Genomic DNA, 23,009 nt, shown 5'->3' with positions numbered 1-23,009 from the left:
ATTGTTATATACATATATTATGGTACTAATCTGTTAGAGCGGCTTCAGTTAACATGTGCCACTTTTTTTGACACCAATTGTTGCCGAGTATAAAATTATGGAATAATAATAGTTCAAAAGACTAAAAAGAAATTAGTTTTGCAAAATGTAAATTTTTTAAAAATTTCTTAAAGAAACTCAGTTTTTCTTTTTAATTTTTTTACCTAGAATACACATAAATAAAAAATAACAGAACAAAATGAAGTTGATTTTAAACTGATGGCATGAAATTACAAATATCATTCAATATTGCAGGAAAATGTTCAGTTTTTTAATGTAACCGACGGCACATAAATTTTATCAAATACGACTCTAAATGGTGGCAAGCAGTGCCCCGCTGATGTTTATTTCTCCATTTAGCATTGCTTCACAGTCACTCCACAGTTTGGATATGGCATCCAGTTTCAGGCATCTATAAAATTATAACTGTGATTCACAGTGAAATGTTCATACCCAGCATTTCTTAATTCCTTAAAAAAAAAAAAAAAAAAAAAAAAAAAATCCTTTCCAGCAGTTTGAAAGTATAATGCTGCCATCCACGCTGCTTTCCTGGCATAAACCCCCAAATACAAATTTTTCCGGAAGAACACATCTAATGTTGTTCTTTTCTTTTTGTAAAATGACTTTAAAGTAGCTGTTGCAAGCCATTGTCATATTATGGCTGATTTCTAACTGAAGTTAGCAAAATTCAATCTATGTCAATTCTTGATACCACAAATAGGTAAAACAAATGACATTGAGGAAACAAAGATGCTAGTCTTCAAACCATGTTTTGGTTCTCAATCCTTTTTTTCCCGCCACAGCAAGGAACATATGTAACAACACCATATAGAAGCTTTGTTAGAATTAAAAGTTAACTTCATTGGATGATTTTGAGAACAAAGTCTATTGCCATGAATTACTCCTTTATCCTGAAAGAATCTGATGACAGCCTTTTGACCATTAGACAATTACCGAATTGTGTAAGCGATTGTACTTAAAAACATTGCGAAATATGGGAAAAAATGAGTGATGACATTTCAAACGAGAACTAGAAATCTGGAGCTGTGATATTGAGTGCGTTGTTGTAGCATTGTTTTTTCTAATTTTTTCTTCATTTTTAACTGACACCACACTTACGGAATAGTACCTATATTATTATACGAGGGTTGGAACTTTAATAGTGGCAACTATTTATTTACAAGGAATACAAAAGTGATTCATGTCACCATGTTTTACAGTCCTTCAATATAGTCGCCAGCATTGTGTACAACCCGTTTCCAACATGTGGAAGTCGCAGAATACCTGTAGCAGCGCCTGTAGCAGTGACAGTTTGAATGGACCAGTCTACTGCGGCAAGAATCTCAGGAACAGTTTGGAAGCGAGTGCCACGAAGTGGTTCCTTCATCTTAGGAATTAAGTCATAGTCACAAGGGCTTAAATCTGGGGAGTGTGGTGGATGGTAAAGCACTTCCCAGCCCCATCGCTTGAACAAACCAGTCACAGCTTGCGCTGCATGCAGCCAAGCACTGTCATGCAAAATGAGAGGAGCGTTCTGCAGAAAGTGTCGCCATTTTTTTCTCAAAGCTGGTCGGAGATTGTGCTCCGAAAATGAGCAGTAATACTGCGCAGTGACGGTCTGCTGTGGGGGAACAGTATGCGTTAGGATGACACCATCACAGTCATACACGAGAATCACCATAACTTTCACATTGCTGGGGTTCTGACAAAATTTTGAGTGTCGTGGTGACCCATGATTACGCCATTCGTTTGATTGGCGTTTCAGTTCTGGCTGGTACGATTGGGTCCAAGTCTCATCCAGCGCAATGATACGGCGTAAAAAGCATCTCCTTCGTGCTCATAGCGCTCCAGGTGGGTTCGGGCAGCATCGTATCGTAGCCATTTCTGCATTTCCGTCAATTGATGTGGAACCCATCGTGAAGCAATTTTTCTCATGGACAGGCATTCCTTCAGAATGTGCAGCACAGTCGTATGCGTTAATCCTGTTTGTCCGGCCAGCTGACGAATCATTTGGCGGTGATCACTGTCCATTAGTGCGGCAACAGCTTGCACGTCTGCATCGCTGACACTCGGACGACCTGGCCGCAGCATGTCTGCCATGTTTTGGCATCCTTCATTGAATGCTTTGACCCATCTTGCTACGGTTCTGTAAGGCAATGCAGATTCCCTGCAAGCCTCTTGAAGCCCTTGATGACACTGTCGTGCTGTACGACCTCTGGCACATTCAATTTTTATCCAACATCGTTGTTCTTGTTTTGAAAACATCCTGACAACACTTACTTTAGACCGCAAGCTAATACAAGGATCCGTTCTTCGCGTCACTCCGCATGTGCGTGACTTTGGCAGGACGAGTCTTTTTGCTGAGAGGTAAGATAGGTATGTAGTTTACATGTGGTATACGCGATATTCTTTGGTTTTGTTGCGTAGTGTTTTTTCAGCTGTGTTGCCACTATTAAAGTTCCAACCCTCTTATGTTAAAGAACCATAACGTTATGTTCTAATTTACAGTAGCAGAAATGTTTTGCATATTTTTGCTGCAGAATTAGAAAAATTGGTACATTCTGATTATCAGCAAGTGCACGAAAAGTTGCCAACTCATTGGCGATTTTATGGATTGATGAAAATCATATGTTTGACCATTTTATGGCATATAAGTACTATTCTTTTAATAAATAATAATAAAAAGGAGCATTTTGTAAACAAGATATTCAATGAGAAAATCAGAAAAGTATATGGGTGATATTTACTTTATGCAGACAGTGAACTTGTTCAGAAAAATGACAGTTAAATATAAAGTGTATAAATCCACAAGTACTCAAACAGAGGTGATGCACATCTGCGTTGATTGGCAATTATGTTATGTAAATTAAAAAAATATGAAGTTGTACCAAATCTGTAAATCAGGGATGTGGATAATAAAGTACCAAAAAGTTAAAACATGCCTATGTGACATATTTATGGATAATAAACAAAAATATTGATATTTTTACAAATACATATTAAGTTAATGTTTTAATTCATAAAAATGGCCATATTTTGTTAAGATCTTGCATAAAAATTGTGGAAAAACAGAAGGTTTGTACACATGGCGCATTTTACTTGCATGTTTCAGTTTCTTACAACTTGTGATAAATAATTTGCAAAGTAATTATTTATGTAATAAAAGCTGCTGCATAGAATTTTTGTCAGGATAAATTACTGTGCATTTTCTTCTTCTACACATTAGATTAACAAAAGCATAAAACATTTTCAGCTCAATGATAAAATGAGTTTCTATCAAACCCAAGGAATTTTATATTGGTTTAAATTTTAGTAATGAAAAGGAATAAGAAATTTGTTTAAATATGTGTTCATTCTTAACCCTGCGTGCAGAGTATGCCAATGCCATCTTTTGGGCTGTAATTTTTAGACAACCCCTTCCTGAGCTTCCTCCCTTCTTCTACCCTCCTAGAAACATTCCATGAGTGCAACACATCTGGTATTTCTGGTCAGTCTGGTTTTCGCCTTCCTTCCGAAAGCAGTTATTGTACACATGTCGCGTAGGCGAACGCAGTACACCACTCCTCCAAGTATGTACAGAAAGAATATTGTACCTCCTGAAGATTATTTGCGCGTTTAAAAGAAGTAATGGTTGATGAAGGCTCCGACAATTTGGATAACACATCTGATGTCGATAAATCTGAAGTCATTGAACATTCTGATCTTGAAAGTGACTCGGAAATTGAGGGAAATGTTGCTAAACAACCTCATTTTCCTTCCTCAAATGATGTTTCCCCAACAAATGACTATTTTAGTGATGTTGAAAATGGCATAAGTGATTTAAAATATGAAGACTGTAAAAGCAATTTACAAAAAGAAGAAAGTTTCTGAAAGATGAAAAGGAAACTTATAAGTGGAATAAAGTTCCCCCTCAAGAGCAAATTCTCCAGAACACCTCAAAAAAATTTGATGAAAAAAATTTCCAAATGCCACAACTTGTGATGATATAAATGATGAGCTTTCTGCTTTCCAGAAAATCATGAATACAAATATGATTGATGCTATGTTGCAATATACAAATATTTATTTCAAATGTAACAGGACTGCAGATAATTTCCAAAAGATCTCAAAGAGAAGTATGTATGATACTAATAGAGGAGAAATATTGGCCTTTTTAGGAATTTTATTGTTATTAGGGTGCAAAAACATGTCAAAACTCAATCTGAAGGAAGCGTGGGCAAAAGACGTTACTGGAATTGAAAGCTTGCAAGGGGTCATGGGTATCAAGGGATTCAGAAACCTGTGTGCTGCTATTAGATTCGACGATAAAGGCACAAGGTATGTGCAAAGAAAAACTGATAAGCTTGCTGCACTGAGAGATTTTTTTTTAATCTTTCAATTAGAACTGTTAAAACTTTTATATGCCAGGTGACGAACTCGCAATCAACGATAAGTTGGAACCTTTTCGTAGGACATGCTCTATTATTCAATTCATCCCCAACAAGCCCGCAAAGTACGGTCTGAAAATTTTTGCAGTTGTTGACTCACGAACATTTTGTACATTGTAGCTTGAAATTTATTGTGACAATCAACCCCCAGGACTTACGAGGCTTCTAATTCAAGTATTGACATTGTCAAAAGACTATTTGGTGCGTATGAAGATTTCAACTGTAACCTGACGACTGATAATTGGTATCCAAGCTACCCCCTAGCTCAATATCTTGTTACTAAAGGTATAACACTTGTGGGCATGCTGAAAAAAAAAATAAAAAGGAAATTCCAAATGAATTCCAGCCATCAAACACAAGAAAAGTTGACAGTTCACTGGTTTTCAAAAGGATATGACAATTGTTTCATATGCAATGAAAGAAATAAGTGTGTAATACTGCTCAGTACTTTACACGATGATAACAAAATTGTCCAGGAAATGAATAAACCTCACATAATCCTGGATTATAACAAATGTAAAGGTGGAGTTGATACTGTAGACCAACTTTGTAGTAATTTCGCTGCCACCCGAAAAACCAAGAGGTGGACAATGGCAATATTTTTGGCACTGCTAAGCGTAGCGGGCATAAATTCGCAAGTGCTCTTGAACTTTGCAAACCTGATGCAACCATCATGTTTAGATGATATTTTTTGAAAAATCTAGCTACATCTTTGATGAAACATCTTCAGAATAGTCTAAAAAGGCCATTTCAAAAAGCTATTATTAGAAGGTTGTTAACAACAGAAGCGGACAAGACGACTGAAAAGGGCGAGGAACCACCTGCAAAAGAGATCAAAGGATGTTGTGCTGAGTGCAGTAGAATGAAGAATAATTGCACTACCATAAAATGTTCTGAGTGTTCTAAGTTTACCTGCAAATATCATCTGGGCAAGACAGCACAACTTTGAAAACCCTGCTGTAGTGAACAGAGACAATCTGAAGAGGATTAAAGTAGCAAAAGGTTTTTAATTTTTTTCATTTTGCAATTTATTACTTCCGAACATTTATTTACTTTATGGAATATTTATTATTTGAAATTTGATTTATGATCTTATAATTTTCATACAGAAAATAACATAGAATACTATATAACTTTTACATTTCCAGTGCATTTCAGTTTTAAAATTAATTAAAAATTTTTAATTTCCATCTTTACTGCTTTTTTTTTTCTGTTCGTTTTCTTATATCCTTTTTACTATGATGAATCACCTTATTAATGCAATGTATAAGATTAAATAGTTTCAAACACGAAGCAGAGGCTCGGAAAACGACCTGGCATACTTCATACGCCACCCCTCTAAAATTGTACCATATGCCAGCCCCTCCAGCTGAGGGTTAAAAAATACTGAAATTAGAAGTGTGTGTTAAGACTTCTTATAAAGTATGTTCAAATGTAATGAGTGTTCTTTATTCATGAATTCTGCAATAAACATTGACATTATGTGTTTTTTTATAGGTAGAAGTTAATGGAATTCCATTTACTACATATGCGCACAGAGAAGGCATGCCTTTGTGTGATGTAACTCATATAACAATGGGAGGTGATGTCACTGTTTATGGCATTCATATTCCTCTTAGCGTTATCGTAAGTTAAATTGTGTTATTTTTTTATAATGGAACTTTTATCGTAAAAGTTTAAGGATCAGCTGTGTAAAAAAATAAAATTTTTAATCTTCCAACAAATGGGCTTTCTGCCTTTGAAAGTTATCTGTTGTGTTATTTCATGCAATGCTGTCAGTATTTCCTAAGGTTCTGGAAGTAGATTAAAAAATTGTTTTCTTGTACGTGTTTCAACTTACCCTCACAACCTGTGGATGATTTTATTATTTGTGTTGTTTTCTCTTCATCGCTCAGGCGAAGAGCAAAATTTCACATGGTACTGTAAGAGGGAAATATAGAACACATGGAAATGTTAAAAAAAATTCCGTACATTATCATACAGTAAAAATTATTGACCATATCCTCTGGAATTGGATCAGTAGCATGGAGTTGCATTCCACAACTTCAGAATATCTCTGTAAAAGATTTGTCATTGAAGGATGTATTTATGGCATATCATACCTCTAATGTTAAAGAATCTAATGAACATGATTATTATTATTATTATATTTAGTTTTGCATTTGAGGATTTTTATTTAGTACTTAGCTGTTTGTTTGCTTAACCTAATAACACCTAGCTGTTTGTTTCATATTCATAATCTCGTATTTTATCTTCAGCAGTGATCTCGGATAGATTCATTTTTAGCCTTTACTAAGAGTACACAAGCAACTGTTGATTTTTATGAGGTAATTTTTATATGAAATCAAGTTTTCCCAGATCCTGCAGCAAATTTTAATGATGAGCAAATAAATCTTTTAATACAATGTTACTTAGATAATATGTGGATTGATATACTGATGCTTTTGTGATATTTTTCTTAGTGCAGTTAACATGATTATTAGCAATATGCATTGTTGATTTCAATCCAGATCCTGACATCCTCAACTGGTACTATATTTTTAACAAGCTTCTAGTGTCATTCAAATAGATGACTTCTTGATAAGACCTGCTTCAGAAAGTTGTATGCTTCTCTGCCTGTCTTGCATTGCTTTACAAAAATATTAGATGTTAATGTACCATCTAACTTCCATATCTATTTTTCAACATTAAAAATGCTGACACTGCAGCAAAATATCTATTACATGCTGCCCTGTCAACTATGAGAATTTTGTTATAATCCCTTTCACAGCAAGTTTTTCATTATTAACCATCATTTACTGAGAGTAAATAAAATATATGGCTGTTCTAACCTGGAATCATAAAACTAAAAATAAGCATGTCATAAGGATATCTTAATTTTTTTAATCTGTCTTAAAACATACAAATATTAAAGCAAGTCAGATAAATTTTTTTTTTCTATAAGAAATGCATAGACATTTTAAGAGATTATCATAATTCAGCAGCAAATCAAAAATACTTCAAACTTACATTTTATTTTGGGAGATTTTAAACAGATTATCATAATTCAGTAGCAAATCAGGAATACTTCAAAGTTACATTTTATTTTGGGAGTTTTTAAAATTATATCTGATTATTCAGTTAGTTGTAGAAAAAAATGTTTGTGATTATATAAATGGTGCAAATTGTTTGGTGGACATATTATGCGAGTAGATGGCAAAGAAAATTAATGTGGATAGTAGAAGCTTCCTTTAATGCTTTAAATGAAAAAGCTGTCTAGTAACTGATTGACTGCAGCTGTGTAGAAATCTGATAGTTTACCCTGGATTAAGTTCTAGGATAACTGTGTGAGGATTTTTTTTTTACTGTGCTGTATAAATATGTTTCTCTTTCACTTAATAATAATTAGAAAATTGTTGGCCATTCAAAATCAGCCATTAAAATAAGAGCGAGTTATTTTCAGTAAATAATTTTAAAGTAAAATTATTAAAGTTGAGCTTATACTGATGTAATTAGTCTTAAGAAATTTTGTCTGTGAAAGATTTTCAATTGCATATATCTTTATGTTAAACTAAGTTCAGGTATATGAGGATTCATTTGCATATTTAATTATTTGTTTTTAAGTTAAAAATCTAATATTTCCAGAAAATATTAATTTTTGCATCGACTTACCTCATGTATCCCAAAGAAACATAATTATAGTCTATTGAAATCATGCATTTCAAAAGTTCTCTTTTATATGAGTGTATAAAAATAAAGTAATAATGAAGGACTTTCCACTGAAAGCATTTAGTGTTAAATTATAAATAAAATTGTTTTCATTCTTCTGACACAATCATCAGTTGTTCCAATTTCCTTATATCAGGCATGTGTAGTTATGTTGGTAGGCTTACCAAATTTCTGAGATGTTCAACCGGAACACCGGAATACCCCTCCATCATCGCAAGCATTCAAGGGTACACATCCTTCTTGGGTTTTTAGAATGTTTCAAAAGGTAGTTTATTCTCAATGCTATAAATAAATGGTTACCGATTAGAAACCTAAATCAGAGATAATAATAAATGACACAAGCATATAAATTTAAACATTTTATTTCTTACACTTTGAACAAGGAATAAAAATTTGAACAATATTTACATGTACATTTCATTGGCTAGGACGTTTTTTAGAAAGTCTTTTTTGGTTTTAATCTTGTAAAAATCTTCACAAGGTAATCCGATATTAATTTATATGTCATCAAGCCTTTAACTGCAGATTCCTTCGTCAAGCCGCTATCATCAGTCCATGCATTGTTCATCAAAGAAAATATTCTCTTGACTGGTGCTGATGTCCCAGGTAAGCAGAAGGCATACTCAATAATCTTGATCAGATTGGAGGCTGCTATGTGATTCTTCTTGAAGTGACTAAACAGCCTGAGCCATTTTTCTTCATTTGAAATAATCACATCTCTGGTAGTCTTGCTTCCACTGTTCCCAATTTGACTGCAAATACTTCTTAGCAAGCACAACTTCATCAAACAGCTGATTTTTGTTTATTTTCTTATTGGGTACATCAAGAAGACTGCTATTAATAATTTCAACAGAAGTTCTGACGTTTTCCTAATCAATAACATTTGTTTGAGTCAGATTGACCCATGAAAACTGTTCAGCATTTCCAAAACTATTCTCCCAGAGGTCCAAGTATGCAATGCATCTTTCATAAAAGCCATCAAATTCTTCTTTCACATGGTTACAGACTTGCTCATGTAGGTTCCGTAGATGTTCTTTGCACCCATAGGGATAAAGTTTGAAGCCTTTCTTTCTGTCAGGTTTCTTTTGAGAGCTTTATAAGCTTCAGCAGCCTGAAAAGCTGTAGTATTATCTCTTCCATTACCAGGATGGCCTTGTTAAATGGTGCAAGCTGCCTGTAGACAAACCACAAGTAGAGCTCACCCATTAAATTAGTAAACAAGTTTATTGTTGATGGGCATACTTCTTTATCTAAAAAAACTCTTTCAGACCTTCTAAAATCTGTAAAATTCGCACAGGCATCATTGATAGAAACTGGGTTTTCCCATGTTGAATGAGTTCACGGTACTGTATCTCAGCATATTCAGATTTTATTTTAGTTTATTTACACGGACTGTGTATATGAGGAAGTATTTATAAATCTTCACAACTAAGGCCTAAATATCGATTGGGAGACTATCTACCATAGTTTGCACACAGTTGTGCACAATGTGTGCTCCACATCTGATTCCATTGATTTCCTGTCCTAGGCTATTATTGAGTCAATAGAAAACATTGTTTTTCCCTGCTCTTTTCATACCACCGAAATTAGTGTTTCAGTTATCTCCACAAAAGCCAACTACTTTATTGTTCAAATCGTTTTGCAGCAGGACAGAGCATAAGTGATTTGTAAGAATTTCAAATGTTCCACCCGGCACGGATTTTAAATATAACTGCTTTACTTGCACACCTGCATTAGGATGAAAGTAGCACACAACAATTGGCACAAATTTTATGTCCTTTCTGTTTGATGCATCCATACTTACAGATATGTAGTCCGACCTTGATCAAGCTCTTCTTGAACTAAGGGTGCTATGAAATTTAAAACCCTTGCCTCACATTTAGTTTTTCCTAGTGAGAATTTAGGTTCAAAAAACTTGGAACAAGAATTTGAATTGAAACTTAGGTTGATGGTTTGCTGTGTGGTAACAGCACATGCTAAACTCTTTATGTGTTTACTCAACTGAAGATGATCTTTTATATCAGATCAACCACCATGAGCAACCAAAAACTCAGAATTACAATGTCAACATTTAACTCTAAAATCTTGATCTTGATTACTTGTACTAGTACATACCTTCTTCAAAAAAGGGAATTCATTCTGTAAATCCTCAGTGAATTTACGTGACAATTTTGGCATTTTAACAGAGAATGCATAAACGTAAATAAAGTAGCACTAGCTCACTAACACAATAGGGACTGACTGATCTTACCTCTATCACAAGCGGCTAGTGTTGGGGTGGGTGAGTTCAATGTTGTTGCACACAAGGGGGTGTAGCATGCAGCGAAATCTCTTCTGGGGCTAAAGCTACACCCCTTAGTGCCCAATATGGGACTTGTTCGGAGAGCCCCTCGCATCACACATGGTCACGGTTGGTGAGACAAGATATTATTTATTAGCAGATCATCACTCTTCTATAGTTCTCACTTTTCATGCAGTACATAAATAAATGAAAGAGTAATTATCCTTTAATTAAGTTTTGACTTCTTGGTCATCTAAATAAAAATGACCAAGAAGAATTTTTATATGTAATCAAAATGACCAAGAAGAGACCAAATTTTAGACTTCTTGGTCATAAAGTCATATTTAATTTTTACCGGGACATGAATTAAACCAGCCGGAACACTGGGATTTTGTCTGAAAACTGGGACTGTTCATGTGGCAAACATATATATTGGTAATTACAGAAAAGACTAAATAGGTGAAGCATGTAGCTCTTCTTTACTTTTCATTTCTAACAGTTGTTATAGTTGGCTTTGCTTAAATTAATATTCATTGATATATATTTTAATTTATATTGGCCAGAAAGGTAAGTGTAGGCTGAACTGTTGAGTAAATTTATAACCCCTAAAGGATGTAGATATGGGTTATAATTTATTCAGTATTTCAGCCTATCTTATCTTTCCTATAGATAGCACTGTCTCTGCTATATAAAAAATTTTGTGATCTTGCCTTCACATATTCTTAGCTGTATCGAATTATTAAAAGTCAAATTGATTTCATCAGCAGCAATATGCTAAAGAAAATGTGACTACTTTTGATTCTTATATTAATCAAACTCATTATCCAGCTACAATATTTCCCTGCAGTCTGAAAAATTGCAACTATCATTCCATTAAGAAAGCAAGGAAAGCTAATTAAACAGCCTTCATCGCACCACCCCTTCATCCTGCTTTCAGATCTAAGCAAAGTCCCCGAAATAATCATTTTAGAAAAAAATAATCTACTCCATCCTTGGAAAACAATAACCTTATCATTCATCAGCAACTTAGATTCAGAAGATACCATTCTACATTGCACCAATGCAGTAGAAACAGTCTCAGAAGGACTTTAGAGAAGAATTTTTTACTGGAACTGTATTTTTGGATATAGCTAAGGCATTTGATCGATTATGGCTGGCAGGCCTGCTTTATAAACTCGCAAGTCTGGATTTCCGAGAGCCCATTATTTAAATTCACATCTAACCAATGGATGCTTTATCGCTTACATTAAAAACACATGCTGCATAGAGAAATGAATCGAAGGAGGAATCTCGCAAGAAAGTCTGTTAGGTCTGAGTCTACCATGTACACTGATGATATTGTGATCCTTATACAAACTGCATTTCAAAGCTCAGCTATTCAACTACAAGCTCACATTCATGCACGAGAGTCCTGGCTAACTACCTAGAAAATTAAGCTCAACTTTGAAAAGACAGAAACCATGACATTTATCCTGAAAAGTTATCTTCATGTATGTGTTACCATGTATAAAACAGCTATCTCAAGGGCCAAACAAGTTAAATACCTTGATGTAATTATGGACAAATTTCTGACATGGATGCCCCACATTAGATATTTAATATTCAAATTTTGAGTCGGTAAAGCTACACTTAACCCCTTAATTGCTCGAAACAATGTTTTATATAGTGATAATAAAATACTCATTTATAAGACCATATTGTGTTCCATCGTAACTCATGCCAGCTCTGTCTGGGGCTACCAGTGGCCGAGCGGTAAAGTCGCTGAACACTGGTAGTTTGGTCCGAGATTCGAATCCCATGAACAGGCTGGCTGCATGGGTGTTTTTGTGGTTTTTCCACGTGTAATGTGTATATGAGCCAGTTTTCTTTAGAAAGTCCTCCACGAAGGCATCTCTTCCCTTAGACAGATAGCCCTCGAGGCTTTGCCGTAATTAAATAACCTAACCTAACTTAACCAGCTCTGTCTTGTGATATCTTAGTAATTCTAATTTTATTAAAATTCATCAATCACAAAATATTGCTATCAGTCCTACTAGACTACTATCACTAGTACACATTACACTACTTGGTATGTCCATGGTTTGTTAGGAACACAACCATTTAGAAGGAATTCAACATCCTAATGATTAACAAATTCATCTTCAGCCTAACCAAAAAGTTTCACAGAAATATCATGAAGGTCAATAACCCAAGCATTCCTGTTCTAACTTATGATGTCAACTTAGCAGAGAACCGAAAAAGACCAAGAGCCATTCTACAAAACCTGAACTAACAATTTCACAGCCAAGCAGAAGTTTCAAAGTCCGACTTCAAGCAGCATTTAGAGCAATCAGAAGTTTGGAGGGAGATGACGAGTCACTTCTCTCACCTCTTACCAATCATCTACATCTTTCATACACCTGACAGCTACATTTTTCCTCTTTACTATTTTACTTTACTTTTTTTCACATCATATTCTCTGTAATATAAATCATTTACTTACTTTTAATTCATAAATCTATATTGTATTTTTTCAAATCCTATCTGCATTCAATTACTTAACGATGTCCTTTGTTTGCACATGACTCCTCCCCTCAACCAACCGAGCAATGCCTCACCTCTTGTTGCCTATTTCATCTTTGAAGCTACATCAGCTTCTTCACTGCTGCCGTCATTGTAGTATGGACTTCTGATCGCAAGTATGCATACTTGATGTTTTCTCTCTTACCTAAACTGATGCTCAAGAAGACCCTGCCCCAACACTAGACTTGTTTGCCTACGTCTCTCAACAGTATTGATGACTTCGAGCTCCTTAGGAAATGCTGTTTATCGGTATGTGAAATGCATACCTTGAGTTGCTCTCTTCAACTTCTTAATTCATCATTCACACTGTGAAAACAATTGAAAAGTGTTTCTGCTTTTTCGACAGGGATAAAATTACTTCAGACCAGGTGCTCTTTGAGTTAAACATGTTCTTTCACGTCTTTACAAAAGAGCTTACATTATAGGCTTTACAAAAAAGGAGTCTTTTTTTTTTCAGTATAATATACCCAGACTAGAAAAGGCTTTTCTGTGAAAAGTTAGATGTCATTTGAAAGTTTCAAATTTCTTTGTTGGAAGTATTATAGAATATAATGTTTTCAGAGTGTTGTGATCTTATTATTATTTAAATGTAGATGCACTGTTTGTATGAAAGAATTACATTTGTTAACTATTTGTCATGAATTTGTTTTCAGCATTTTATCATAAATTAACATTTTGAAGTAAGTGTCATTATATATTACAGCGTATACCTTTGGTTCTTCGCATTCCTAACAATACTTTTTTGGGTGACATTGTTGTTCTGAAAGGTGAAATTCCTAGTGGTGCTGACAGGTAATGAAATATGCTTTTCCACCATATGTTATATTCTTCCTAATTAATTGAAATGGTTTCAAGTATACCTTTTAAAAAAGTCATTCTTATTTGTAAAACAATTATCTTTATGTGTATAAATAACTTTTTCTGTCAATTAATATAAATATGGTAGAATACCGCAAACTCAACTCCCGATATCTCGTCATTCTTTATAACTCCACAACTTTTTAGGAACTTCTTTAAAATATCTCAAGGCCAAACAGAGCAAGTATTACATACAGTACATATAATTAATTCTTATGCATCTTTCCTGTTTCATTCAAAGAATTGAATGCTCTTTTTCTGTTGTTGCTAATGTTCACTTGTCTGACCTATAGTCAGCCCAAGCTCATGAAATTCCTCATGGCAAGAAATGCAAGATATGCCTATCATTGGCAACAGCCCTGAGCACCTTACAGGTGACAGTGGGACTGAGCTCAGTTCCGTCCCCAATTTTGATGAAGAGTATCCTGTGGGGACGAGCTCGAGGGTCTCTCATCCCTCTTCCCCTACCACCAACATCTCGAGAGGACTTTCGATTCACCGTATATTTAGAGTGCCCCGTATGGCACACAGACAGTATACATTTACAAACATCCATGCCTTCTCTAGAATTCGAACCCGTGCTCTTCAGCAGGGCAGTCAGAGACTCTAATGCTAATCACTATACCAGTTGGGCGGGTTTTGTCGTTATCACGTTGTGCCTTTAATTCTTGGAACTGTCCAACAAATTTCAAGGTATGTCATAATACTTGGCAATGCTATTTGCTTCTTTGGAAGGTACGAAGAAAGTTTGGTAACGGCTGGGTACTGGCTCACATTTCTTTCTGTTGTTGCGAAACGTTAAAAGACTTGTCTGAAGTTTTGTGACTGTATCTTATTGCAAACTAAACTCAAACCATTTCATTGTGGGTATCATTCCTCAGTTCACATTCAAGTGCTTTTGCGAACTTTTGATATTCTATGAAGTGGAAATGTCATTCAAAATGAAAAGATAACAAACTAACATGACAGTGGAAATGAAACTAGATACCTTAAAGAAACTGGGTAAAGGTGAAAGTGTAAACAGAATTGCCATGGTGTTAGACAGACAACTTTGATAGGGTGGAAAATGAAGAGGTCCATAATCGAGTGTTGGTGTGTGAAAAGAGCATGTACGGATAGTTTAAAGGAAATAAAAAGTATGAAAGGTGGTGAATACGAAAAAGTGAGCAGCACTCTTTATTTGTGGTTCAGGCTGCAAAGGGAAGAGAAAACACCCATTTCAGGGCCAATTTTACAAGAGGAAGCTCTAAAATTTTATGATGAATTTCAAGAAGGAGAGCCTGGATTTACTGCTAGTGCTGGCTGGCTTGACAGATGGAAAAAGCAGTACAGCATCAGGCAGCGAAAGGTTTGTAGAGAAAAGCTATCTGCTAACTTGGAAAATGCTGCAATATCGTAATCATATATTATTTGTCTCTAGGATCATAATATCTGATTTATAGAGTTTTTATTTAAAGCATTATGAAAATAATATCATGCACATCTAGAGGTTAAATATAATGAGTTCTAAAAAACTCGCCCCTTATTCCGTAAAACTCTGACTTTTCAGAAACATGAGTCTCTCAGTCCACATTATGTCCAGTGTGTAGGATTCTGTAGTTGTATTAACAAAAGTTAGTATCTTTGATTTAAACTACTGAATTAACATATTTGTTCATTAATTTAGAGATTCTAGATTCTGATTAAACTTCATATCCTTTCTTATGTAACCAAGAAAAACATCACATTTCTGTGTCAAGCATAAATTTCACTGCATCATTTTTTAAAAAAAAGAGTATTGCATACTGTTGTGCACGTTATGGGGGGAAAAAAATAGAGAAAAAATGCTTAATATCTTTTTTATATAAAGGGGAAAAAAATCATTGAAGTATTTATGAACATTAGCTGCTTGAGGGTAGCTGAAAGTGAGAAATATTTTGATGTGTGCCATATTATTATAACATACATGAAAAAATATGCTTTTACAGAATCTGTCGGTTAATAATTGCAATAAAAACATTTCAGTGCGTATTGCATAACATTTACAACTGTGGAAATATCAAACTTCATCATTATTGTTTAGTCATCTGACCTGAGAAGAAAAACAAATAATTATGAAGCAAATTGATGTTTACATTTTTTCTAATTCTCCTGCTCATAAAGATAAGAAACTGCTGTTCTTTGAACTGAAATACATTATACTTTATCATTGCGTAATAGCTAGAATAAATCTAAGACAATTTTTTGTTGGCTTTTAATTTTCAGTTTAGGGTGCTTTTCTAGCAGCAGATTTTTACGTTGTCTCGTGGAGGTACTTGTATAATTGACATTAAGAAGGTAAGCATATGAATAATTGACATTAAGAATGTATGCATCTTGGCATTAATATTTTTAGTACTTGTTGATTTAACTGAAGAGTTGATTTGGTATGAATTGATAGAAAGAGATATGCTGTCTGATGCAGTTTCTTGTGATATCCAATAAATTCAGTAGTGCTAAATGGCTAGCAAATATAAGGAAGGATTTTTATTAATAAAAAGGCAGCACTTATGTAATGGCATAGTAATATGTAAATGCAATTTCTTAAAATAACTCTTTATGATTCTGTGCTATTTCTGAGAGCAGCTTGATTTTAAAACTGTATTTCAAAGAAACTTTCTTGAACAGTTATCTGTTTCAAAAAGATTCTTTACGAATACAAAATATGTTTGAGAAAATAATCCAAGAAGAATTTAAGTAATCAGAGAAAAAAAATTAAATCATTAAAATGTAAAAATGATTATTTCAACCGTTTTTGTGAATTAAAAAAAATCTTTTTTCAATGTATTTTCCATACATACCAAATTTACTTGTATATTATACAGAGCAAAATGCACTGTTTATTTTCAAGAATGCTTAGAAGGAACTTTCTTTTTGGAAAAATGCTCTTTGTATATACATACATAATGTTTTTTTTAATTATTGCATAAAAAGCGTAATGTATTATTTGCCTTTAATTTTTAAGGTATTGGAGAAACTGATATAGTAAAACTTTTTCAGATTTGCTGTAAATCTGCAGTGTGGAACTGATGAAGGTGCTGATATTATGTATCATTTTAATCCTCGTTTTGGGGACAATGCTTTGGTTTGTAACAATCGTTGCGCTGATTCCTGGGGTGCTGAAGAAAGACTTGATAGTCTTCCTGTTGGGCCTGGAGATAGTTTCACTTTATGCATTGTAGCTGCAAAAGAAGCTTATTTACCCTTCTTGAATGGCAATCCTCTTCCAGCATTTGCTCATAGGCTGGATATGTCAGCTGCATGCTCTGTGTGTGTTGATGGAGATGTCCGACTTACAGATGTGACAATAGATTGTCCTCCTGTAAGTAATAATACATATATTTTTGAAAAATGTCCTTAAAATCTGTAATATTAATTAGTAAAGGATTAAAGTTTTCAGTTAAGGTTGACATTCTATGGTAGAAATGATTCCTGTATTTCTAAAATTCACCGTAAAAGTTGTTAAATTCAGTTGAAAAATTAGGTCCATGAAAAATTTAATGTTTCTTAATTATAGAAAGGCTGGTTATGAAATAGAGATGCCAGGAAATTTGTATTAATGTAGATTCACTTTGTATTCACTGTTTGCCACTTAAACATTTTAAAATGTAGTGAAGTGTTTATGCATGATTGTTATGTGTTCAGGTTATAAAATTAATTTTTATTTATTTTTAACCAACACATATACTGAATTTACCATTTAGATTATATCTTGTGATAAAATATTAAAAGAAATATTTTATAAAACTGCGAGCTTATAAGTAATTAATTTTGTTGAAGAGTTTTTTAAAAGCATTCATAATGTGATGTGCAAATACTTGTGTAATCATAGTTCCCTAACTTATTGATTAGTTAAAATTTCAATCTGAGTGGATCACATCAGAAAAAGTTTTAAGTATTTTTAAGCCTATTTATAACATTTACATTACATTTTGTACTTTTAAGTATTTGTATCAAATATTTTGTTTCTTTATTAAATACTGTTTAAGCTTTAATTTTTTAGTTTATTAGAATGTGGTATATGTATTAATGTTATGGAAAACTTTTCTCACCAAATTTTTTACTAGCTTGTTTTTTGAGAAAATTTGACTGTTATTAATTTTGTTATGAAGACTTTAAATGAGTTACATTTAGAACTTCCTTAACATTTCATCTATCTCTTATAATAGACACATCATAGTATTATTCCCTCATTTGCTGCATTTAACTGCTTAAAAGTTTAGTTTTTTCATGAATTCGATCCAAAGCAGGTTGAATTTTTATAGCTTTTTTTTTGTTTTGTTGTTGTTGTTCATTTTACAAACTTTTTTTTACTGTAAATAAAATATTTTCTCTAGAAGTCGTGTTTTCTTCTTACATGAGTGCTCAACATGAGGTTACATTTAGCGTTATATATATATATATATATATAAAATACAATTACTTTACAATTACGATTAGATTAGAAGAATTACATTTATTTAAACATTGTTTAAAAAGATCCAACATCATAGACCAGACAAAAATACCGAATCTGTTTTCTAGTTCTTTCAAATTAATTCCAAATGATAATATCCAGTGGAAAGTGTACTGAAACTATGTTGAAACTTGTACCTACTCCCAAACCAATTTACAATCATTTCACATTCTGTTTCCAAATCAGAGTCTGAATTGCTGGAAGTTAGATACATACACTTTTAATCAGCTATTATTTTATGGTAAACAATTTTAATTACTTGTATAATGTTATCAAATCAACAGCAAAATATAATAAAATAGCTTAGCAAGGAAAGATATAAAATTGTTCAGTCATGTAAAAGACATGAAACCAGTGCACACTTTTGAACCAATTGGAATAAAACAAAATATATGTTACAAACTAACACTTGATGGACATCTACTACCATCTATATGGCTAATTTAATATTAAAAATAGAAAAGACATGGGCTGAACAGTAAAAACAACATAGAAATGAGTTCCTGTACATTCTGTGTGAAAATCAGTAAAGGCCTGACAGCAATGTCTGCAAGGCAAAACAGGCAAATGGTTAAAATGTCCTGCCAGGGTATATTTCTTTAGTTGCTAAAGTTTGATATTTTCTCTTTGTGTATAATTAGAAAAATTATTCATATGTCAGATAAAAATGTTAAAATGGATATATTGATTTTAATCTAATATTCTGATTCTTTTCATGTTTGAATACCATTTTCAGAATCTAAATTAAAAAAAAAATATTATAGGTTCGACTGCCTCCTCAAGTTCCTGACCTCGATATTAAAAGTTTTGAAGATCAGACAAGGCAAGCTTTCTATCCAGTAAGTACTTTTCTAAAATTAATATTTTTGAAGTTTTTGAGCTAATTCTCCAATCCAATTGTAATTTTTCTTACAAAATTGTAAGCAAATATTATTTTGTGTAGAATTATACAATTTTAATCAAAACACAGAAAAGAAATTTATTTTATGTTTGTTATTATTATTTTAGTAGTATAAAATACATTAAAATTTTACTCCTTATAAAAGCCAGCATTGCAATGGATATTATGTCAACTTTGCTCTTTGTAGATGCTCTCCGTAGATTATAAAAATGCTCATTTCATTTTTCATAACTTTAATTTTTAAAGTGCTTTTGATTTATTTTCTTATGGAATAATTTAGATTTTAAAATATTCCCTAATAAGGTATAGTTTAGAATGGTTTACATTATTTTAGAAATAGTATTTGGAGAGATGTCCAGATGCATAGATGTTGAAATATCTCCTTATATTCCTATTCTTTCAAATGCTCTAAAAATTCAACATGACATGCTATTAGTATAGCCAATGATGGCTCGTGTATAGGACTGTTTAACTGCAGCACCCCTATTTCCAAATTATCTTTAACATTTAATATAATGTGCTCTTTATTCATTAATTCTTTCTTTATACTTGTACATTATATAATCCTTAAGCTTAATGTCAATAGCCATCCACTAGTTTATGAAAGTCTTTGTATGGATATGTGCACTTCACAGTTCCAGTGGCGTGGAGTTTGGCTGTTCTGCGCATGTGCACATATGAAGCAGCACATGAGGCTGCGAGGGAGAAGAGCACTGTCACTCTGCAGAGCCAATTCTGGCATGCTGTTTTAAAGTGATTCTTTTTACTTCACAAGTAGCTTGAAAACCATGTAGCATATTCTTGATTTAGCTTTCCATTTGATTAATATTTTTATTTATTTATTTATTTATTTTTATTTTACAGAAAACTTTAATCATGTCTTTGCATGTCCAAGAAATAAATTCTATGATTGTAAGTGAACTACAACAGCTGTCTGTCCATGAGAAAATTACAGTTAAGAAAGGAGGTCATTCAACACCTGATATTCTAATACAGTACAAAGTCTGAAATCTGGATGTCCATTATCCGGAATGATCTAAATTCGGACCTCAAAACCACCAACAACGTTTTTCTCAGTCTCTATTCATGCGCATTTGATCTCCACCCTCCGCACATAAAAAAAAAAAAAAAACATCTGGAGAGTCCCGATTCCACTTCGACACTAAATAAAATATCTTGTTATTGAAGAAACAATCATTTTATCATAAATTTGTACAATCAGTATTTTGGCTCCATTGCTATGTATCTGCTTGGCACACATCTTCAAGTGAAACATTCCACATAGATACATCGTTGATCTGACGCCAACCTGGCGAATCATTATTTATTGCACTTTCCTTTCATCACTGCATGTTTATCAAAACATAACTTGAGTAATGACTCATGTAGTGATGCCTAAAAATTTTTTTTTATGTTAGTAATTGAATAATAAAGGATTATCATAAACCTTTATGTTGACATTACAATGTTGGCGAGGAAAAATTTAACAAAACTATCTTTCCATATGCTAAAAATAGATTTTGTTGATGATACTCATAGACCCAACAATTACCTTTAGGGCTATTTGAATTAAGAATGATTTGTTATTCACATAAACCCAGAACCAGCGCCAAGGCTTGTATGGCTGCACCCAGTCTCAGAATTTAAGACCCACAGAGATTACATCAGGCAGTAAGATATCTAGCGCCAGTCCTCAATAAGGCTTAAGTATACTATGTGGGAATTTATTTATTCAGAACTCTGATAAGCCTTAAGCATGTGCAAGAAATAGACATAAGTATAATAAATAACTAATACAATTCATGCTTAATTGTCTCAGTGCGCGATAGAAGCAAGATAAAATTTAAAGGAACAATTAGTCACCAAGCTCATGATGCATAGCCAAATATGTATAATGAAGAATAGCTAAATTTGATGATGATAGCCCCAAATTTTAAAGGTTTTTGGATATTGTATAACAAAGATGAAATTTTCCAATTAATGGATTTTCTAAAGAAATGTGGAGAAGCGGTAATAAATGAAGATGATATAAAAGAAGTTTTTCATTCTGATGACAAAACTTCTCAATCATCAATCAATTAATGAATGGCGAAATTTGTAGTAGGGTTCTAGATCCAGAAAATACCGCAACCGATAGTGGCAAAAGTGACAGAGAAGTTACTGAAAACGAGAAAATTTCGGTTGACAAGTTAGTTGGAATTCTCAAAACTGCTGTTGGACTTCAACAATGTAACTGAACAAGAGATTATGTCTGTCTACAGAATTAAAGAGAAAGTATTATCACAAAAAACGAAGCAACTTAAACATCTTACATTGAAAGAAATATTTAATAATGTAAAGAAATAAATATTAAGCCTTTTTTTTTTTTTTTTTTGTAAATTTTGATACCCTTTAGATCATAAATACTTCATTACTTCATAAATCATGATTTCATATTTTTAAGTCTATAATTTCTACATGCCATCTTAACTAAAGTATTAAACTCATGATCTAATACCCGGAAAAATCCCAAATCTGGAATCGCCAAAGTCCCGACGAGTCCGGATTTCAAACTATGTACTGTATAATATTTGCTAGACATAAGTAACAACAAGAATACATTCATAGCTTTAATTCTGATGGTACCAACAGAAAAATTGGCTTTGGATTTAAGAAGTAAAAAATGCTCTGTTTTGCTTTTTGTGTTTGCTGGAGGTGATATAATATGTACAAAAGATGGTTTTAGAAGTACAAACAAAATAATAATAATAAATAAATAATAATAAAAAAAAAAAAAAACTGAAAAGCATGAAGTCAAACAAGTACATTGATAATGTAGTTTCACTGTCTGGTTTTTAATAACTAAGTATTAAAGAGAAACTGAGTGAGACATACAGACTTTCAGTCAATGAACATAATATAAAGGTTAAAAAACCATTAAGTTTTGTAAGTAGACTGTATTTTCTTTCGTGGAAGTTTTGAAACTCCCTTTCATGGACATTTGGTAAAAAGATGATTCAGTAAATCCAAGGGTATTTAGAGGATTAATAAATTTTGCATCTAAATTAGATTCAGATTTAAATAATTTCTTAAACCAGTGCAGTCCTCAAAGGTATTTCTAAGACCATTTAGAATGAGGTATTGACTGTCTGTTACAAATATACCATGAGGAAATAAGGACAGAAATTAGAAAAGCTTCCTTTGTAGCTGTTATTGCTGATGACATAGCAGATGTTTCAGAACACACTCAGATGGACCTTATTCTATGGTACGTAATGATTGAAGAAATAGTCGAGTGTTTTGGGGAATTCTTTATTCCAAAAATCAAACTGTAGATGGCATATCAAAACATATTTTAGAACAATTGGACTTGATCCTTCAAGGAAATGGACAAAAACTGATAGCTCAGATGTTTGGTGCAAATGTCTTGAAAGGCAAAAAAAAGGAGTTCGAGCAAAATAAAAGCAGTTTATAGTAATGTACATTTCATTCTTTATTATGCAGATCAACTTAATATAATAATGAGAAATGCAGAAATATTTTTCTCTAACATTTAAGCTCTTCCAGCATTCTTCTCAAGATCACCATAACATGTGGCCATTCTAAAGAAGCATATAGACATCAACATTCCATGTCATTCTATGTCCATCCTCTACAAGGTGGAACTTCAACATACAGACCATAAACACAGTTTATGAAAATTTTCAACCTTTAAAAAACTGCCTTATTAAAATTCAGTCAACATCAAATGCAAACCAAACTATTGCAAAAGCAGCAGAA

General features: G+C 33.1%; 1 protein-coding gene across 1 annotated transcript in view; it reads left to right on the top strand.

Moving 5' to 3' along the window:
- Window positions 1-23,009, top strand: part of LOC118194066 (32 kDa beta-galactoside-binding lectin-like) — a 163,902-nt gene that overhangs the window by 124,211 nt on the left and 16,682 nt on the right. Inside the window, exons 4-7 of the mRNA XM_035365252.2 lie at window positions 5,964-6,092; window positions 13,721-13,809; window positions 16,894-17,215; window positions 19,114-19,188. Of these exons, the coding sequence (XP_035221143.1) occupies window positions 5,964-6,092; window positions 13,721-13,809; window positions 16,894-17,215; window positions 19,114-19,188 (615 nt within the window). The remainder of the gene's footprint in view (window positions 1-5,963; window positions 6,093-13,720; window positions 13,810-16,893; window positions 17,216-19,113; window positions 19,189-23,009) is intronic.

The sequence above is a fragment of the Stegodyphus dumicola genome, chromosome 3 (genome assembly GCF_044657685.1).
Source record: "Stegodyphus dumicola isolate Sdum_Otavi_A_Nest chromosome 3, ASM4465768v1".
Taxonomy (NCBI): domain Eukaryota; kingdom Metazoa; phylum Arthropoda; class Arachnida; order Araneae; family Eresidae; genus Stegodyphus; species Stegodyphus dumicola.
Note: the sequence above shows the minus strand (reverse complement) of the source record. Positions and strands in the feature narration are given on the sequence as shown.